This window comes from Nicrophorus vespilloides, unplaced genomic scaffold, assembly GCF_001412225.1.
Source record: "Nicrophorus vespilloides isolate i.1.1-1 unplaced genomic scaffold, Nicve_v1.0, whole genome shotgun sequence".
Classification (NCBI taxonomy): domain Eukaryota; kingdom Metazoa; phylum Arthropoda; class Insecta; order Coleoptera; family Silphidae; genus Nicrophorus; species Nicrophorus vespilloides.
Genome location: NW_017096120.1, coordinates 37,448 through 55,903, shown reverse-complemented (window position 1 = coordinate 55,903; position 18,456 = coordinate 37,448). Strand labels below are relative to the sequence as shown.

The 18,456-nt window shown below is 41.2% G+C and overlaps 2 protein-coding genes across 2 annotated transcripts; one reads left to right on the top strand and one right to left on the bottom strand.

The window, feature by feature from the left end:
• Positions 1-115: 115 nt before the first annotated feature.
• LOC108569692 lies at positions 116-9,180 on the bottom strand. Its single transcript, XM_017931339.1, has 5 exons — positions 8,804-9,180; positions 2,197-2,448; positions 1,921-2,091; positions 1,570-1,862; positions 116-1,510 (listed from the first exon to the last, which is right to left on the bottom strand). The coding sequence occupies exons 1-5, from the start codon at positions 8,990-8,992 to the stop codon at positions 361-363; spliced, it is 2,055 nt and encodes a 684-aa protein (XP_017786828.1). The 5' UTR covers positions 8,993-9,180; the 3' UTR covers positions 116-360.
• A 372-nt stretch (positions 9,181-9,552) lies between these two features.
• Positions 9,553-18,410, top strand: LOC108569690 (E3 ubiquitin-protein ligase MYCBP2). Its single transcript, XM_017931335.1, has 19 exons — positions 9,553-9,634; positions 9,700-9,885; positions 9,942-10,325; positions 10,386-10,716; positions 10,954-12,678; positions 12,732-13,183; positions 13,240-13,408; positions 13,466-13,673; positions 13,732-14,425; positions 14,496-14,613; positions 14,670-15,028; positions 15,085-15,503; positions 15,566-15,794; positions 15,850-16,443; positions 16,505-16,690; positions 16,750-16,857; positions 16,910-17,119; positions 17,185-17,452; positions 17,986-18,410. The coding sequence occupies exons 1-19, from the start codon at positions 9,629-9,631 to the stop codon at positions 18,099-18,101; spliced, it is 6,762 nt and encodes a 2,253-aa protein (XP_017786824.1). The 5' UTR covers positions 9,553-9,628; the 3' UTR covers positions 18,102-18,410.
• Positions 18,411-18,456: the final 46 nt, after the last annotated feature.

Here is an 18,456-nt window from a genome sequence, read left to right as displayed (position 1 = left end):
ATACAGTAAATAAAATATTAGCACTTTTGTTGTTTTTTTTTTTAAATATTTTAATATATATATCTTCATTTTTTTTCTTCTTTTTCTTTAAAGAATTATGTACAGACTTTATGAGATTGTGTCCACTTATCACAGTTGATTCAAAGACCAAGACATTTTACGTGTAAATATACATATATAATTTTATATTTATATTTTATTTATGTTATGTACAATGCCTTGGGCTTCCGATAGGGCAAGTGTTTTTAATTCGCTTGCGATCGTTGGAACAGTCTCGTTTTAATTATTATTTGGAATTACATTGGGGGGGGAAGGATGACTGGGTGAGGTGTGGGTCTGAGTGAGGGGGTTGTTTGGAGATCAGCGCGCAGAAGACGACGGGCCAGCCTCTTCGTTCTCGTCTTTGGGTTGTTCTGGTAAAGGCCTTGTGGCCATTTTGCTTCCGGTGGATGTTAGGGATGCCCTTTTGTCTTCGCCCCTTGTCCTCAGCTCGGTGTAGACGTGGTGAGCGGCATCCTTGGGTTCCGAATAGTCGTTCACCGATGGCCTGTTCATCTGCGTGCTATGATGACCCGAATGCATGTTCCCTAATTCCTCGTACAGATGTGCCTCATCGTCCTGCCTATTGTTATTGATCACCCTGTCCGTTTTCACCACTTCCTCGTACAGCTTCTGTATCATCGTCGCGGCGTTCTCCGCAGTGTCCGGATCGTTCAGTTCTTTGCGCAATCGCACCAGAAGCTCTTCAGTTAATGGAGGAATGTCTGTGTAATCTACATGCTCTAAATCCAAGTCGCCGTCCTGCGGGACGACCTCCTGCTCCTCGTACTCGAGGCTCGATCGCCTCTGACATCTCGGCCTTATAACGTAAATGTATATAATGATAACTACGATTAAGAGTAGGAGAATGCTGAGTGCGGTCACGTAATGGTGGATGTTCTTGTCGCCCTCCTCCCCTACCAGGAACGGTTTTGTAGTGTTCAGTTTCTTGGTTTCCCCGCGATACGGCTCGCAGTGAATGTCGCTACCCGAGCCGCACGTCAACGCAGTAAAGTTCTTCATATTGATCAGCCCTTCATTCAATACGAAGCACCGAGCCAGAAGGTTGTCGACTGTGCAGAAACTGGTATCGTAAACGTAATAAGAGTTCGGGTTCAGGAGCAACTCGGAAAGCCACTCGGAAATGTTGCAGTAGCAGGTCTTCTTGAAAGAATTACTGTTGAATTTGAAATGGACCAAATGCTTTTGCAGCAACGGAAGTGCGACGAACGCTCCTCGTTCCGCATCGTGAATTTCGTTCCCAGCGAACACAAACTCAATCACGTCCTCCTTGTATGGCACCTCCAAGAAGTTTTCTTTCAAGATCTTTATGATGTTATTCTCCATGGCGAATCGGTTGCAACTGTTGAAGACCAAACTGGACTTGGCCAGAGAGTTGATCTGATTATCCGAGATCATGATGTTCACGTTCATCGTGCTATTTATGGCACCGGTGTGGATTTCCGTTATACTACAAAGGAACGATCAATTTATTACGATTCCATCCTAATTTAGTGTTAGTCTGCTTACCTCGAAAATTGTATGGTCAGGTTAGTTATGGCAGCCAAAATAGCGTATTCCTCGATCACGTTGATCGAGCATTTGGATAGGATGAAGTTGACGATCAAGGTGCCTTCGCTCAAAGCACCCGAACGTAATTTATGGATGGTCGTGTGGTTGATGTAGATTTCATTAATCTGCGTCGCCTTGAACGCTTCCATATTGATGTTTTGAATCTCCGAATCCTGGATGCTCACCAAAGCCAGAGCGGACACAAAGGTGGCACGAGGTATCTCCGGTATTTTAACATTGTTAAACGACAACTGTAAAATATACACATACATATATAACTACAAATAACCACTTGCAAAATGCACTTACATTAGTGACAGGACCATGTCTGCCGTTGTCCCCTTGATTCTCGAAGGTGAAGGCACCTTCCGCGAACACCAGCTTCTTTATGCCTTGAAACCGAGCGTCCTGCAATCTACCGAAGGCGGAATTCTCGATCGAGACGAACGCAGTGTTCGATATGGAAACCCTGATCGGCGTCTGAAAACACTCAACATTTATCCTTCGCCTTCTAAAAACAACACCTGCGTGCTTTATTATTTTCGGCGCAAACAGGAAATACGTGCTCTCCTCGCGCTCTCTTACCTCCATATTCTTGAAGGCGTTCTTCTCTAGAAGGAATCTTTCGCAGCCGTGCACCTGTAGGTCCATCGCCGTCGAGTTCAGATTATTAAAGCCATGTTTGCTGATCACGAAGCTCTTAGCCCCTTCGACCCTCAGCAAATTGAAGCCTCTGTGCATGTGAAAGCTTTGCTCGGAGATGACGATCTTGTTTCCTCCGGATATGGATAGTTCTATGGTGGTTGCAGGGATAGATCCATGCCTAATTTGTAAATTCTGTTGGACATACAAAATGTGATTATTATATGATTTGTTATTTTTAATCATTTGTTGTTATTAAAATAGTATAGATTACATAAATTAATTAATCCTGTGGAAAGATATTCGCGCATACACATATTCTGCAGGCCGAGTCGCTTGCCTCGCCCAATAATGCAACTCATCTGGAATATACTATTAATACAATTCCCAGCAAATGGAGCAAAACATTATATAAATCAATACTTTTCGGGATCGTCGAGTGTTGTCGTAATTGATGCAACCCCTGCCATCAATTAACTAAATTGATGCATAAGGGCGTCAAACGAGGCGGAAGAGAGCAGGCAAGAGCCGCTTCCTGCTCTCCATCTGATCTCAGTAAACCAGAGGCAGCAATTACAGATGATCGGTGTATGTAAATATTATTGGAGCGACAACTGGAATTGAAACCAACCGAACAGATGTGTTACGTTTTGTTCTTGTCGCATCTACACCACTATGTATTTTTTTTTTGTAACATAGAAAACCGGATGCGTTTAGAGATATTTGTGAACAGTCTGTAACTAAACTAACCGGCTCAGCATTCCTATACAAAAGACAATTCAAAACGAAACAATACAAACAAAAAAAAATATGTTTTTAATAAACGGAAACTGGCAATTTGCGGATGCAAAACAGCGGTGATGTAACTATTTTGTTAGTAATTAAAGCAAACTGTTACGCAAGTCGCTGTTATCTGGGTGGATGGAGTCTCAAGAGAGAAGAGGAGATTTTCACTTTATAATTGGACAAAATTTACTTTGAGGATGAAAGTGTTTGTCGATTCTGGACGCGGCGGTGCGTGAAAGCGTCCCATTTTCCGTGCCGATGAGATCTCTCTTCGAGTTAATAAAGATTATAAACGAATTATCGTGCTCTTAACGAGCTTTTAGCCGGGATGACGAAGATAGTCTAAATTAATCTTTGCGGTAAGTTCATTGTATCAATCTATGACAAATATTGGGACAACGGTCTTCGACTCTTAATATCTTCCACGAAGGCAAATAGTCTATTGTTTGAAGCTGAAGTACGTGCAATGAGCGAGCGTATGCTAAAAATATTAAATTCCTGTGGACGGTTCCATTCGGGGGTTGCTTTGAGTCATCTATTTAGTCACCTGATTAACCAGTTGGCCGACGAGAAACGCGAATTTCCACTATTTATAAGTGCCATTTAAAATTAGCACTTTTGCGGTCCCTCCTCCACCTCTTCCTCCCTCATCATTCTCCTCTTCCCGGACACACGCCCTCTTTCCTTCGTCTTCCACTCTCTCTCTGTTGATTTATACGACCTGGAGGCATTCTTCAGCTCCTAGGCGTAAACCATCAGAAACACAGAACGCATCCAGAGATTTTCGCCAGACACACACACAGATCCTCCCAAACCATAACAAAACGCAGAATCGATTGGCAAATCATTTCCGGACTCCAGTTAGTTTCTCAGACCATCGAACTTATTACAACAATGTTGGATTATTTCCACAAACATTCCAGACTATTATTAAACCATTTATTATATTTTTATCATCTCCCGATTGTTTCAATTCCCATTGATTGCTGTTCAACAATTGACTGGCTACTTTAGTCATCGCATAACAACACTCCAGTAGATAAATGCTTTGATTATTTTTACATATCTTTGTCATTGGCATTTGTAAATAATCAAACATTAATTAATCAATATTGTGTAAAATACTTGTTATCAATAAAGAGATGTTGTGCACATAATTATATATTTGTTATCATTATCATTTTCTTGATGTACAATGAATCATTTCGAATTGAAACTTACACAAAATATGTGTTTGTGTGTATTAAAATTTAATACATTGAGTAAGCTGGTATTTTTAGTCTAAATTGGATGCCAACTCTAGTAAAGCCAAATCATTTAAAAGTAGATCGCGGCACAAGCGAAATCTGCTCATCATTTGCAATTTTAGATGCCGAACATATTTACCTCGTATTTCCTTTCGTGATGCGCATATTTTCGAGATGGACAAAGAATGTTTGTCGTTGTTTTTTTTTTGGTCGAAGCAAGTAAAAATAGGGTACGTTCTATTAAAGAAAACTCGAGTCTGTCCCAATACGAGGAAACTATTCCCGACATTATTGATGAAAAATGAGTTACTTGTTTCTCACGAAATTAATTTCCAAAACTTAATTAATCTTTTCGCTTTGTGTGCAATGTCTTAAAAGTTATACTCTGTCGCTGATCGAATTTCCAATTGGGTTGCGCTTTACTAAATTTATTTTTGTAATTTTAACATTAAATTAATTTCTACAGAAAACAATATTGAACGAAAGTGATAAAATTAATGTACACAACATTATCTATATTTGATAGATAAATTATCAAGTTATGTATGAAACATTAATATATTTAGCCGTACAATAGATGACATCATTATAGACTCGTTACTTTTAATAACTCAATTATCTATTGTTCGTGGCATATAACTAATATTTAGTGGCACGCAATTAACTCTCGAAGACCAATAAGTTATGCGAAGAGAGTAGCGCTTGTGTCCTTTCTGTGTACAAGAGCAATTCAAAACAAATTCCCTGAGGGGAAGGAAAACAGAGAAACGTATTGTATTTCGATATTTACGCTTAGCAGAAATGATATCCAAGTGAAACGATGCTTGAAACATTATTACTTGTTGCGTTTGCTTTTAACCTTTTCGAATTAACACACAGCAACGATTTTATTTTGCATCGGCGTCCGTTGGAGCATTTGTGAAACTGATATCGCTGGAAGGTCGAATGCAGTTGGAGGAAGTCGAGGAGGATATATGGTGTACGCGATAAAAAACGTGTATCGGAATTCTTGAACATCTCCAGTTTTAATGAGAATCGCAAGAACTCGGTGACGATGATGATTCATGCATGTTCTCCACGTGCGTTCCGCTAAACAAAGAGACGCCGATCGTATTTCGTAAATAGAAGAGTGCACACGATTTTCAGGACGAAGATCACCTTCAACTTGCTTGCTTGCCTCCCCGAGTAATAGTAGTAGAAGAAGATGATGATGAAGAAGGAAGAGAAAACGGGTCGCGTCAGCGCGCGCGGTTCAATGCACGTTTCAGGTTTCGTTCAATTCCCCTAAATAAATGCACCGCACCTCGACACGATCCACTTCATTATTATCTTAACTCGAGCACATATATATGTGTGTGAAAAGGTCAATAATGTGACGGGCCATGACCTTATGGCAGTCGCTCGTAGTCATTCATTAAAGAGTGTTTATTTCTGAAGCAGGAGAGATCTGAGACAATCGGAGATGTTCGTCGGAGCTTTCATCCTGCTCGTCCTTCGGCACCCAAGTGCCAAGTGTTATTTTGGATGGGTTCAATGCATCAAGAAACGCGTAATGTTTTTGTGTAACAATGCCGTAACCACCGAAATAGACTTGGCCCACGGAAAACGAACAAACACCTCCACCGTTTGACTCTACAACGAAGAAGAAGAAAAAAAAGCATTAAGAAAACAAGAAGAGTTGATGGTAATTGTTTCCATTCGCATTGATCGAATTAGTCGGATGTCTCGAAATAAATTGAGGCGGCGGCATTTTCCATTACGATGTTCTGGTTAATGATATTAACACTGATTTTTTTTTTCGTTGGTTTCGGTGTCGCAACATAGCATGCTGTGTACGAAGCACACATCACCGATTGTCTCCGCTCCTCCTGCACAAATAAACGCAGCGAAGAATTGATGTGGCCTTAATAATAATTATGAACGAAATACGCACAAATTTCGTCGAAACGAGAGGTTGATGATTATTATAAACATAAACAAGTTTTAAAATGCGAGACGCGTTGGGCTTTTGGGCCGTTCCGAAGGGAATATTAAAGAATTTATTCATAAAGTTAAAAATAAGAGGCAAAGCCGGAAGTGGCTCGACTGACTTGGGCTTATTACATTACGAACACGTCCCTCGATTCGACGTTTTTAATTAATAAAGACGGGAATCGATTCAAGGATACGACCATTCACCGAGCCGCAGCGGTTTCTTCTTGTCCACTTTATTATCATCGAGATCGAGCAGGTAGAAGGAGAAGGAAGGAGTGAAACGACGAGGAGAGCGTTTCTCTCGAGAGAGTGAGATGCTGTGTGGCCTGCACATGTTCGAAAGGGAAGAGAGGAGATGCTGGCTGCTCAGCACGCTGAAGATGGAAAAAATAAATAAATAAACATAAAAAAAAAAACGAGAAATGTATAAAGAGTGGAGAACTCTCTCTCTGTATACGGCGTGACGTACAGCTCTAGTTCTTGTCTCTCGCATATATCCCCCTTTATAAGGATATTTAATGTGCGTCTACGAATGCTGCAGCTCCGACACACAACCTGTTCTCTCAAGCCAAACGAAAAATGAATGAATCTCCTTTTCCTCGCTCTGTCGAAACGTATTTCGGTGTCTCCCTATTTTTTCAAGAAAATACAGGTAGAAAATTCAGTCAGGTAGACCATGTAAACATCGGGGGTTTAAGCTGCGCAAAATAACAGATTTCGCCCACTACAATTGTTATTATCGGTGTGTGGTGTTGTTGTTTATCTCAGTCTATAGGATGCAGCCTCGTTTTTTCTTTAAAATCTCTTTTTCCCAATGAACGATAATCGTACTTTTTCATAATCTCAGCTGCTAAACACCTGCGACCTTGCAGCACTTCGCAGAAACCCATTTCCATTATGTATTTGCATTTACATTTATCACGGGTTCTCTCCTTACCTAGAAACGTAAAACTATTTTTGCTAAGAAGCTAACCCAAGACTGTCGTAATCATAAATTAAAATTTATATATATTTTCAAGTGTGATTTATTGTCTTACACTTGTGACCTGAAATTTTTTAATTTTTAACTTATACAAACAATACGAGTTAATCTCTTGTTAAATATTGTTCCGAAATAGCCATAAATCGAGATTTCTTGGGTTGAGTTGTTAAGAGGAGTAGTTGTATAAAAATAAATAAATAACACCTCTTGGGATAGATTTTTTTAGTAAATCTGTTAACGCTCCGTTGATTGCGGTTTATTAATTATTTCCTATATTTTATTTGCTTTTATCCAGAAAACTGTAACTGTCCTTTCCTTTGGAGCATTTAAATTTAGTTTGTCTTTTTATTTTTCTCTGGCATTGTATACAATTCGTCGCTCTTTCAACGATGTTATCCAATACGAACGGCGGACGTTTATTTTTATAACTTAAAAATAAGTCTCCGAAAAAATGTGAATCCATTACGACCTATCACTATTATGACGTGATTGGAGTAGAGGAAGAAAAAAAAAATATGAAGAAAAAAAAATCTAAATGTGTGTGGGAAAAGAAGATGTAATCCATCCCCCATGATTCTAAGTAGGGTATAAACTAGGGGGCGATGGAATTCCGAAGGATGGGGGAGACAGACAAGAATGGAACGATTGTGCGTGCAACAGCACCGTGGACAACAACCTCTCTACTACTCTTGGAGATTTAATTTGTTGAATTTGATAATGCGCTAGCGTTGGCGTGGAATTGTAATGATTTTCGCTGAAATGCCGTCTGAAACGTACCGTGAAAGGACTCTCTCGCTATTTTTTTTTCCCATAATAACATTTACCGCACATTCATTCTTCGCACGCAAAAGGGGATGTGGGCTCATCAAGTGGGAAAATGTGTTATCGCTTAGTATGTTTTCTTTGTTAATGGAAAAGGCGATAATTAATAACCCGATGCGTTGGTCCAACATTACGAAATATCATTTAATTTACACAAAATTCCAAGGCGGAGTGATTTATTTTATCCGTTTTTGGAACGACTACTCTCTCTATATAACTCGATAGTCTTTCTTTTGAGTAATAGCTCCTAGACCGGCCCAGACAGACGCATAAAAGCCTTTACGGTTTAAAAATAGTCAAGGGACTATGAATGGTTTTCTCTCCGACTCATACCTAATTATAACATTGTTTATCTGTTTTTTTCTTCCTGCTCATTTCGCCGGTATTTATAGCCGTAAATATTTGATAAAACCGGAAGCGCTGCACCTGATCAGCCAACCAAGGAAACAATATTTCAGTCCTAAACATATTTGCTTTTACTTTTCTGCAAGACTTTGAACTATCTACAAAGCACACAGATGGTAATAATTGTACGTTTGGTCAAAAGTCGAAAGAATAACGAGATTTCAGATAAGCCTAAAGCGATAAGCAAGTGAAAGCGAACCGAAAGATATTCGGTAGTTAAATCTAATCTAATGTTATTCCATTTGTATTATTATTATTATTAATAGGATTTAAATAGGTGCGCTATGTTAATATAGTATAGTTAATATATATAGTATGGTTTTCGTTCTCTTGCCTCTGTGTTTTGTAAGGTGCAATTGATGGTCTTCCAATTTGCGGTATTGGTGCAATTGCAGGCCGAGTGCAGACATAATTCCTCATCGCTATAATCCCTTTTGGAATTGTACGCGGATACACCATCCAGAAACATCACCGAACAGCACACCATCACCATAAACTGGACGATAATCCACTGAACACCCATAATAACTTTTCTTCATTATTTAGTCAATTCGCGACGCACATCGGCTTTTCTTTCGACGATGAGATCTTGATGATCAGATCAACAACAGAAACTGCAATAAGTTTTCCTTTCCCCTTTTTGTATACGGGTTACAACACGCACTCTCGTACACAACAACACTGGCCGAACCACAAGACTGGTTGTCGCAAGTTTAGAACCGCTCGCCGCTCGTTGAACTATTGGACTGTGTTGTTGTGGTGGGAGGAGACTTCAGCTCGAAGGATTCAAGCATGCCGATGGTTTCGGTCATCAAAGACACGAACGACACTCCCTTTATCTACTCGTTATCGCGTTGCATTTTCGTTATTAATGTTATTATTATTATTTTTCATTTTTTTTAGATTAAAATGTATATATGATGTTAAATTTTCTCTCTGCAGAGTGCAATCAAACGAGCGACTGTTTCTCCGAGATTTCGTGGGATGCGTGGCCGGGTCAAGCGGCGGTCGCTTGGCCCAGTGGCTGCAGCCAGGAAGTCGCGTGGATCCTTCTAAATGTCACGTAATTTACTCGCGCGAAGACATTCGTTGCGGATGGCCAGCTATTATCACACTGCTCACCTGCGACCAACACAAGGATGTCGTGCACGTCCCCAATATGAAGGTGCGCTCAACATCTTAATAAATTTTGCCGCCTGTCCGATCATTTATCGTTCATTCATCTTTCAGGTGGAAATTAAGGCCATCCCCATTGACAAGAAGGAATTGGGTGACTGCGATGCAGGCCGGAAAATGAGGCGCGTAAGCCAACCGGATCCGTTGACCTTTGGTGGGCTTCCGCCTCCACCGCTCCATCATCCTTACGAACCCACTGTCCGCGATAAAATGTGCTTCCATTCCATAACCGTGATGAAGGTAATTAATTCAATCGCATTCCGTGGCAGCTATTTACACGTGTGATGATCTTCCAGCCGTATCAGAATTATTCATTTGAGGAGCTCAGATACACCTCGCCACCTGTGAAGAGGTCAAGCGAGAATATGCTGGTCAGACCGAACGGAGACGGAACTTACTCCGCCACTTGGACGCCAGCTTCCGTCGGTTGCTATTCGTTAATGGTCAACATCGATGGTTACGAAATGGAGGAACAATTCAAAGTGGAAGTAAACGAACCTCCACAGGGCATGACGCCGCCAAGTCAAAACTTGGCTAAGAAGTCTTCGTATCAGCCAAGCAAATTGAGAAAATTCGTCGCGAAAAACTCAGCTGGTTTAAGAATCCGTTCGCATCCTTCGTTACAAAGCGAACAGATCGGTGTGGTACATGTTAACGGTACCATAGCTTTCATCGACGAAGTAAATTTCATTTTATCCGATAATGAACACGTTTCAAATATTAATAAAAATAAATTTCAGATACATAATGATGATGGTGTTTGGTTGAGGCTTTCCGCTGACACCATCAAACAGTATTGCAATAGCGCTATAATCGAAGCTTGGTGTTTGCAATACAATCAACATCTAGGCAAAACATTACTATTACCAGTAGAAGAACCTAAAACGATGTTAGATCAAGTGTTAAATGAAAGTATGCGAAAAGTTCCGGTCCCGGAAATACAGGATAGGCGAAAGACGCCATCCAATGGGTTCTCTGGTGGATACCAGGTGATCAAATGCGGTGCTTCCGGACATAACGTCCGATCCAGGCCCAGCTTGAAAGCACCGCCCGTTGGAATGCTCGTTTTAGGTAACAGAATCGGCGTTAGCGAGTACATTGTAAACCCTGACGGGTGCTGGGTGCTTTTAGATGAAGCAACCAAAGAAAAATATTGTTTTAATATCGATGGGGAGGCCTGGTCTTTGGCCATGGGTCACAATAACACCCTGTATTTGGGAACAGTAAATCCATCAGATTCAACCCCATCGATATCTTCGGTTAAAACTAAAGGCTTTGATTTCAACACCACTACTCAAACTTTTGTAGAACACCCCTTCACATTCGGAGTGAATCCAGTCCCGACACCTCCGGCCCGACCGGTGGAACCTCCGCAAACCTCAAGCAATCCTTTTGTATTTGGCGATGGCGGTAGACCAGATTCTCCGAAAGTTCCCAGACGCGAGAAAAAAGATGCTAAATTGACGAGTTTGCCGAAATGGTTCAAAGGCGATGGTGACGTCAAAGACTCTGAATTAACCGGTGTCTCAGTGAAAGACTTGGTTAAAGCCATCGGCGAATCACGTGCAAATGGTAACGGAGTAACACCTCCAGACACTCCTAAAAGATCGTGCAGTCCTCGTGCGGGACATTTCTCTCCGAAACCTATGAGCAGCAGAAGTTCCAGTCCAGTTGCGATCCCTCCAAGAACGAATCTAGTCCAGGATAGCACCTCAAGTAGTCCTCCAGTTTTTGGATCACCGAAGAGCATAGGGATTTCTCCTTTAGTCGCGGGTCATGAGTTAGTAAGGAGCAGCTCGAATCAATCGGATACAAGCGCGCTTGTCAGCAGTATTACCAGAGATTTATCACAGTCTAGTCAAGTAACCCAAGCTAAAGATTTATCTCCTAGTCCAAGTGGAAGTTCATTGCACACTCAATCTGAAAGTTCCAAGATAGAAACAATCTCAGATGATGCACCGAAATTGCTAACGCAAACCGGAACACAAACGTCTCCCGAAGACAGCAGTCAAACTCCGCCACCTCCTTTGAAAGGATCCTTTTCCATAGGTACAGTTAGCAAGGAAGACCGAGTTTCCCCGAAAATGATAAGAAAAGATAGAGCAATTAGTAAGGGTCGATCGAAGCGAGCTATTTCACCCACAAGTTTCCAGCAAATTCCGACAACCAGTAAAGTGCAATATCCAACTGTGGAAGTTGTCAAGGAAGCTATGAGCCCGTCTGTTGCTGAATCTCTCAGGGCTGTATTTGCCGCATTCTTGTGGCACGAAGGGATCGTTCACGATGCCATGGCCTGCGCTTCTTTCCTCAAGTTCCATCCAACTTTACCGAAAGAAGGAGCACAGGTGGTTACGCGACATCCCAATTCTGATTCCCCAGTGGATAAACGCAAGCAGGAACTAACTAAAGAGGAAAGAGCGAGACAAAGACATTCCGTCGAGGTGACGGGAAATTATTTACACATTCAACCATCAGTTTTGGAATCGCTGACCCGTTCAGCAGCCAACGCCAGTGCGAATAGAAATCGAAGTAGAAAAATTACAGAGAGCACAATTAAAGAAGACGTTGCTACTGGTGGCGAGAACTATGGTTACCACACGATTTCGGTGCTTCCTCCAGCTTTAAAATGCTTAGTTTTCCTTTGGGAAGAGTTGAGTACTAATTGTCTGCAAGCAATCACCCAGCAGATGACGACAAACGAAGCATCGACTAGCAAGTCTAAAAAGTACGAGAAAATGGGTTCCATGAAAGAGAAAGAAAAGAATTCGGCTCTGGACAAGGAGAGCAAACGGAGTAGAAAGAAAAAAGTCGTGCCGAAGAACTATATGGAGGAGATTGGTGTGCCCCCTGTGCAAAACAACAGTGAGAGGGATACACTGTGCGAATTGTGCGGAGAATTATTTTCTCACCCGGTTACGTACCACATGCGACAAATGCATCCAGGATGCGGGCAGCATGCAGGAAGTAAAGGGTATAATTCAGGTGGAAATTATTGTTTAGGATGGGCGGGAAGTTGCGGAGAGGGTGGAACGCGTAAGTGATTATAATTATAATTCGCTTTTCAATATTTAACTTTATATTTTTAGCTGGAAGTTCTTGGTATTTGCTGTGCGAAGGATGTCGTGAGAAGTTTTTGAAAGCTTCCAAGAATAAGAGTATGCCTGCCAAACCTAAAAGTGCGTCTTGCCGAAGGAAGAATGCTTTTGTGAGATCTTTGATATCGCCTTGCGCGACTGCAGGGAACGAGGCTCATGTCATCATGAAGAACAACGCTATGTTTCTATTGGAATTAGCGAGTTCAGCAGATACCGGCATTACACATCCCAGAAGACCGTCCTCGACAGTTATGCCTTCCGTCGCCGAGAATGGCAGTTCTCCTCCGGAAGTGTCCGGGCCTTTCAGTCCAATCCCGCCCTTCCAATGTCTACAATCTTTAGGAGCTCATGACGCTAGGGATGCGCCTTTCTACGAAGAAGTTCTTCGTAGGCAAAGTGCTTTAATAGATGGTTACCTACCAGGTCCTTCTAATGGTCAAAGGGTAAAAAATGACGACACACAATGTTATTTACTTTTATTAATTTAAAATAATTGCAGCCATTGTCAGAAGTATCTTTATCCGATGATGGAGACTTTGGGAAAGGCATGCGTTTCCACAGATCCGTTTCAATGGGAACCAATGGAATTCCCTGGGCCAAAGGTGGATTGGATGGTCGGATTATAATGTTGAGAAAGAGAAATAATAGCAGTTCGGAAATGATAAATGGTAATAACTCTTAAAATATAAACATGTATACGTTAACATTAATATTATTAATTGCAGAGGGTGGATCTTCGCTTCTTTGCAATCCGTCGCCAGCGCTACAAAAGTTAGTGCCCAAAATGGACAGTTCAGCAATTGTATCGAATCATTCGTTGAATTCTGAACAATTATTGGATGGAATATCGTTATTGCAAAGGCCGGTCATGCAATTTTTAGTGCAGCAGCACGATTTAATATCGTTAAAATTGGCCATGAAACAAGCATTAAGGTATTTATTGATGAGCAACAATAGTACGATTCCATTTAATTTGTTTAATTTATTAAAGGAAGGCGATGTGCAGAGTGTACGCGATGCAAGCTTTGAATTGGCTGCTGCGTTCGGTGACGCAACCAATATGTTTGCACGATTTGCTCTGGTGGTTCGTGACATCGTTAACCCCTGCAGATGTAGAGCTCGAAACGGAAGACGACAATAAACCTCCGAAGAAGTTGGACGAACAGGAGATGAACGTTTGCGAGCATCCTCTTTCTGATATAACCATCGCCGGAGACGCGGTCCATCCTCTACCAGGAACTTTTCACAGTTTATTGCAAACCATAGCAGATCTCATGGTACTTCTACCTATGGGTTCAGGGTTACAGCAGATGGCTGTGAGATGCTGGGGATTGCGATTTGCTACATCTGATCATACGTTCCTGCATCGATCGCAGGTCTTCAGTAATATCAGCAAAATATTGTCGAGAAGCGAGGAATTGGAGGACACGGCTGTGTCCATGCACGAGAGTGTCAATATCATTAATTGCTCTGTCGAGGGTCTCAAAGATTTAACTCCCTTATTAGATATCAAAGCAAGCAGCAGACAAGCCATGGTCGGTAGTTTAACAGATGGATCTACCGAAACCTTTTGGGAGTCCGGAGATGAAGATCGCAATAAATCTAAGAGCATCACTATTGCTTGCGCTCAGGGTCACCATCCAAAATTAATCTGTGTCCATATAGACAATTGTCGAGATTTGGCGGTAAGTTTTTTTTTTATAATTGTTATGCTAATCAAAATGTTGTGACTAATATAATAACATTAACTTTCAGAATAAAATATCAAATATAATATTTTATTCAGGACCTAATTCTGACGAACTAACAAAACTAAGAAGTGTTGAAATTGAGACAAGATTACTAGGTGGTTGGGTAAATTGTCCTTTGTTAGGTACTGCTCATTAATTATGATTATTGCATTAAATAATATATTTTTCACATTTTCAGATGGAAATCACGACAGCGTATTGCGTTTGGAATTGAAAGGTCCCGACAATTCGGTGCGCATTCGGCAAATATCTATTTTAGGTGAAATCGATGGAGAGAGCCTGAAAGTTGGAAAACTCTACAGTGCTTCCACTATTCAGCAGAGGAACTGCGAAGGGGAAACATTAAGGGTCTTCAGGTTGATCACTTCTCAGGTGTTTGGAAAATTGATAATGGGAGATGGCGATATCAGCCAAGAAAACAACCACCTGTCTTCTACTGTGGAAGGTGGAGAACCTTTGGAGGAAAGCAATGAATTGCGCGAACATATGGTTGGGATATTATTTAGTCGTAGCAAGTTGACCCACCTTCAAAAACAGGTAAACTCTAGTTATTTCGTTATTGAAACATATATGTAAATGTTTTTAAATTTAAGGTGATCGTGCATATCGTGCAAGCAATCCGCAAGGAAACAATACGTGTTAGAGAGGAATGGGAAAGCTTTCTTTGCAGTGCTACAGGTAATTCAACTGGAAGCTCTGGATTGAGCGGTGACGTGGCCAAGAATTCAGACACGTACTGCTTTGAAATGTTATCGATGGTTTTGGCGCTATCTGGAAGTTCCGTCGGTCGAACATATCTTTCCCATCAAGGAGGTCTTATCTCAGATCTGCTTAGTTTACTGCACACCGGAAGTGCTAGAGTGCAAAGACAAGTCACCTCATTGTTAAAGAGAATCTTACCTGAAATACATCCGGAATCCTTCGCTAAGATGGTTGCGGTAGATAACTTGCCGCCAAGAGATTTCAGCATTGTCTCTGCTGAAAACAAATCGGGCAATTTCGATACTCATCGGTACGATTAACAAATCGATGTACTGAAAATATTTATTAAAATATAATTGCGTTTTGTTTTAGCATGGGAATCTTGGACGTTTTCTTGAGTGTCATTGCTAAATCTTTAACTGTACAGGTAAAAGTTAAAGGTAAGAACGGTACCGGCGCTGCCACCAAAGAAATTAACACGGTGACTTTGGCAACTTCGATTCATCCGAAGGATTATGTCGGCAACAGGTGGTGGTTAAGAGGATGCACGAACAGAAAGTTGGCTGAAGTTATCGTGAACTTAATTAAAGAATTAGCTTCGGTAAATTATTATTTTTATTTACGCAATATGTATATTATTATGTGTTTGTTTATAGGGAAAACTTTCGGAATCTTGGGGTAACATCACCAAAGGTGCTATAGCTCAAAATATTCTTTATTTGACTCATCTAAGTGATGAACAAAGGGTACCGACGCATTGCCTTCGCACTCCAACTCTCTGGTTGGCTTTGGCTTCGCTCTGCGTTTTGGATAAAGATCATGTTGAAAGGTTATCTTCTGGTCAATGGACCAAATCAGATGGTCAACCAACTCCGCCCAGGCCGACATGCACCAATCACGATGACGGCGAAACAAACGCAGTGATCCAATGCACCTCTTGTGGGAATTTATGTGCAGACTGTGATCGCTTCTTGCATTTGCATCGGAAGACTCGGAACCACCACCGACAGGTTTGCAAGGAAGAGGAAGAGGCAATCAAAGTCGAATTGCACGAAGGATGCGGAAGAACGAAACTGTTCTGGTTATTGGCTTTGGCAGATGCCCGAACTCTGAAAGCCCTGATTGAATACAGAGAAGGTGGAACCAGATCCAGAGGGGCGGAGACTAGCGGTGTTTGCAGATTTTGCGGAGCCGTCGGCAGCTCAGGTCTTCTGGCTATTGGCAACGTCTGCGCCGATCAAGAATGTCAAGTGAGTGTTTCAATATAGTCCTGATGATTGCTCTTAAATTACATCTTTAATTTCGTTTCAGGAATACGCAAAGACTGCATGCAGTAAACTCATGAATTGTGGCCACATGTGCGGCGGAGTTCAAAATGAAACCAACTGCTTGCCATGCTTGCACGGTTGTTCTTCCGATTCCAATTTGAGGCAAGACGCTGATGATATGTGCATGATCTGCTTCACTGAAGCACTATCCTGCGCACCCGCGATTCAGGTACCGATTACAATAATTGTGCCATTGTACAATTAATTTATAAATCATATTTTTTTTAGTTGAGATGCGGTCATGTATTCCATTTGCATTGTTGCAAAACAGTTCTGACCAAGAGATGGGCGGGGCCAAGGATCACCTTCAGCTTCTCGCTTTGTCCTATTTGCAAGGTAATTGATTGTTCGTAGCTATAAAAATCAGCGTTTAATTGTCTTATTGTAGGGCAACATTGAGCATGAGGAGCTCAAGGAATTGCTGGAGCCTGTGGTGGATCTCTACAAGGACGTGAGGAGGAAGGCTTTGATGCGATTGGAGTACGAGGGGTTGCATACAACTGAAGCCATCGTAGCGCCGGGCGCTCGTTTTTTCAACGACCCTGCCACCTACGCTATGGATAGATACGCTTATTATGTTTGCTTCAAATGCAATAAGGTACCTATGATTAGTGGTCATCAATTAGAACCGATTTATAATGTTTTTTTTTGTTCGTTTCGAAGGCATATTACGGCGGTGAGGCTCGGTGCGATGCCGAGGTCGGGGAGCAGTACGATCCAGCAGAGTTAGTTTGTGGAGGCTGTTCCGATGTGGCCAGGGCCCAAATGTGCCCAAAACATGGAACCGATTTCCTCGAGTATAAATGCAGATATTGCTGTTCCGTCGCCGTCTTCTTCTGTTTCGGAAGCACGCATTTCTGCAATCCTTGCCACGACGATTTCCAGAGGGTCACCAATCTGCCACGTAACGAGTTACCCTCCTGTCCAGCAGGTAATTAAATATTCTCAGCTTCTACCGCATTCCTTATTAAGTTCATCGAGGAATAAATTAATTGCATTAACTATTTACATTTCAAATGCGCACAGTATATTGTATTTTATTCAAAATTCCAATTAACATTCGCGAGAGTGTTTGTATTATGGTGCGCTTCAATTGCATTTGCGATGGTAATTCTATAACGATACGCGACAGCTTTGATGATGGATAATAATTAGGTTTACAAAACAACAATATAAGGAAAAAAAAGTGCTCTACGACGAGTTCCGCAGCCGCTGCCAATTTGTAACGCGATATATTCTCTTCGCATTATTTTTATAAAACCATTGTAGGCCAACATACTTTGTCCCGAAGAATATCCGTTAGAGCGTCCCAGTGACATAGTAGACGCGATTCATTTCATTTTGAGTGTACATCTATAAAATCCGAAGATACACCAATTATCTTTAGTTACAGTTGATTATTATTATTTTTTTTAGGTTGAAGATGATTTTTAGGAGAATAATTTGTTTCAATTCGATTTGTAGGTCCGAAAGCCAAGCAATTGGATGGTGAGGAGTGTCCGCTCCACGTGAAACATCCGCCCACAGGAGAAGAGTTTGCATTGGGCTGCGGAGTTTGCAGGAACGCCCATACCTTTTAATCGCACCCACCTTAAATAATAAGGAAGGAAACCATGTCTCTTCATTTTTTTTGTAATCCCTTTTTAAGACTGCACTCGAGTATTTTATAACATTTACAGGAGCCACTCAGTATATTTAACTAATATATATATATATATTATCTAATGATTTTGTGATGACTATTTACATAATTAATGTATTTATTTATTTTATAGATTTAGTCCGTAGCAGTGCTCGCATTGCCTGTTTATTTAAGAAATTTGTGTCGGCTGCAATTTGAGCCCATTTAGCGTCTATTAGTCGAAAAATGAAAATATGTTTGCCGCAGTCACAGGATACGTTGTTTATTTTTGTTCTCTCTCTCCCATCATGCAA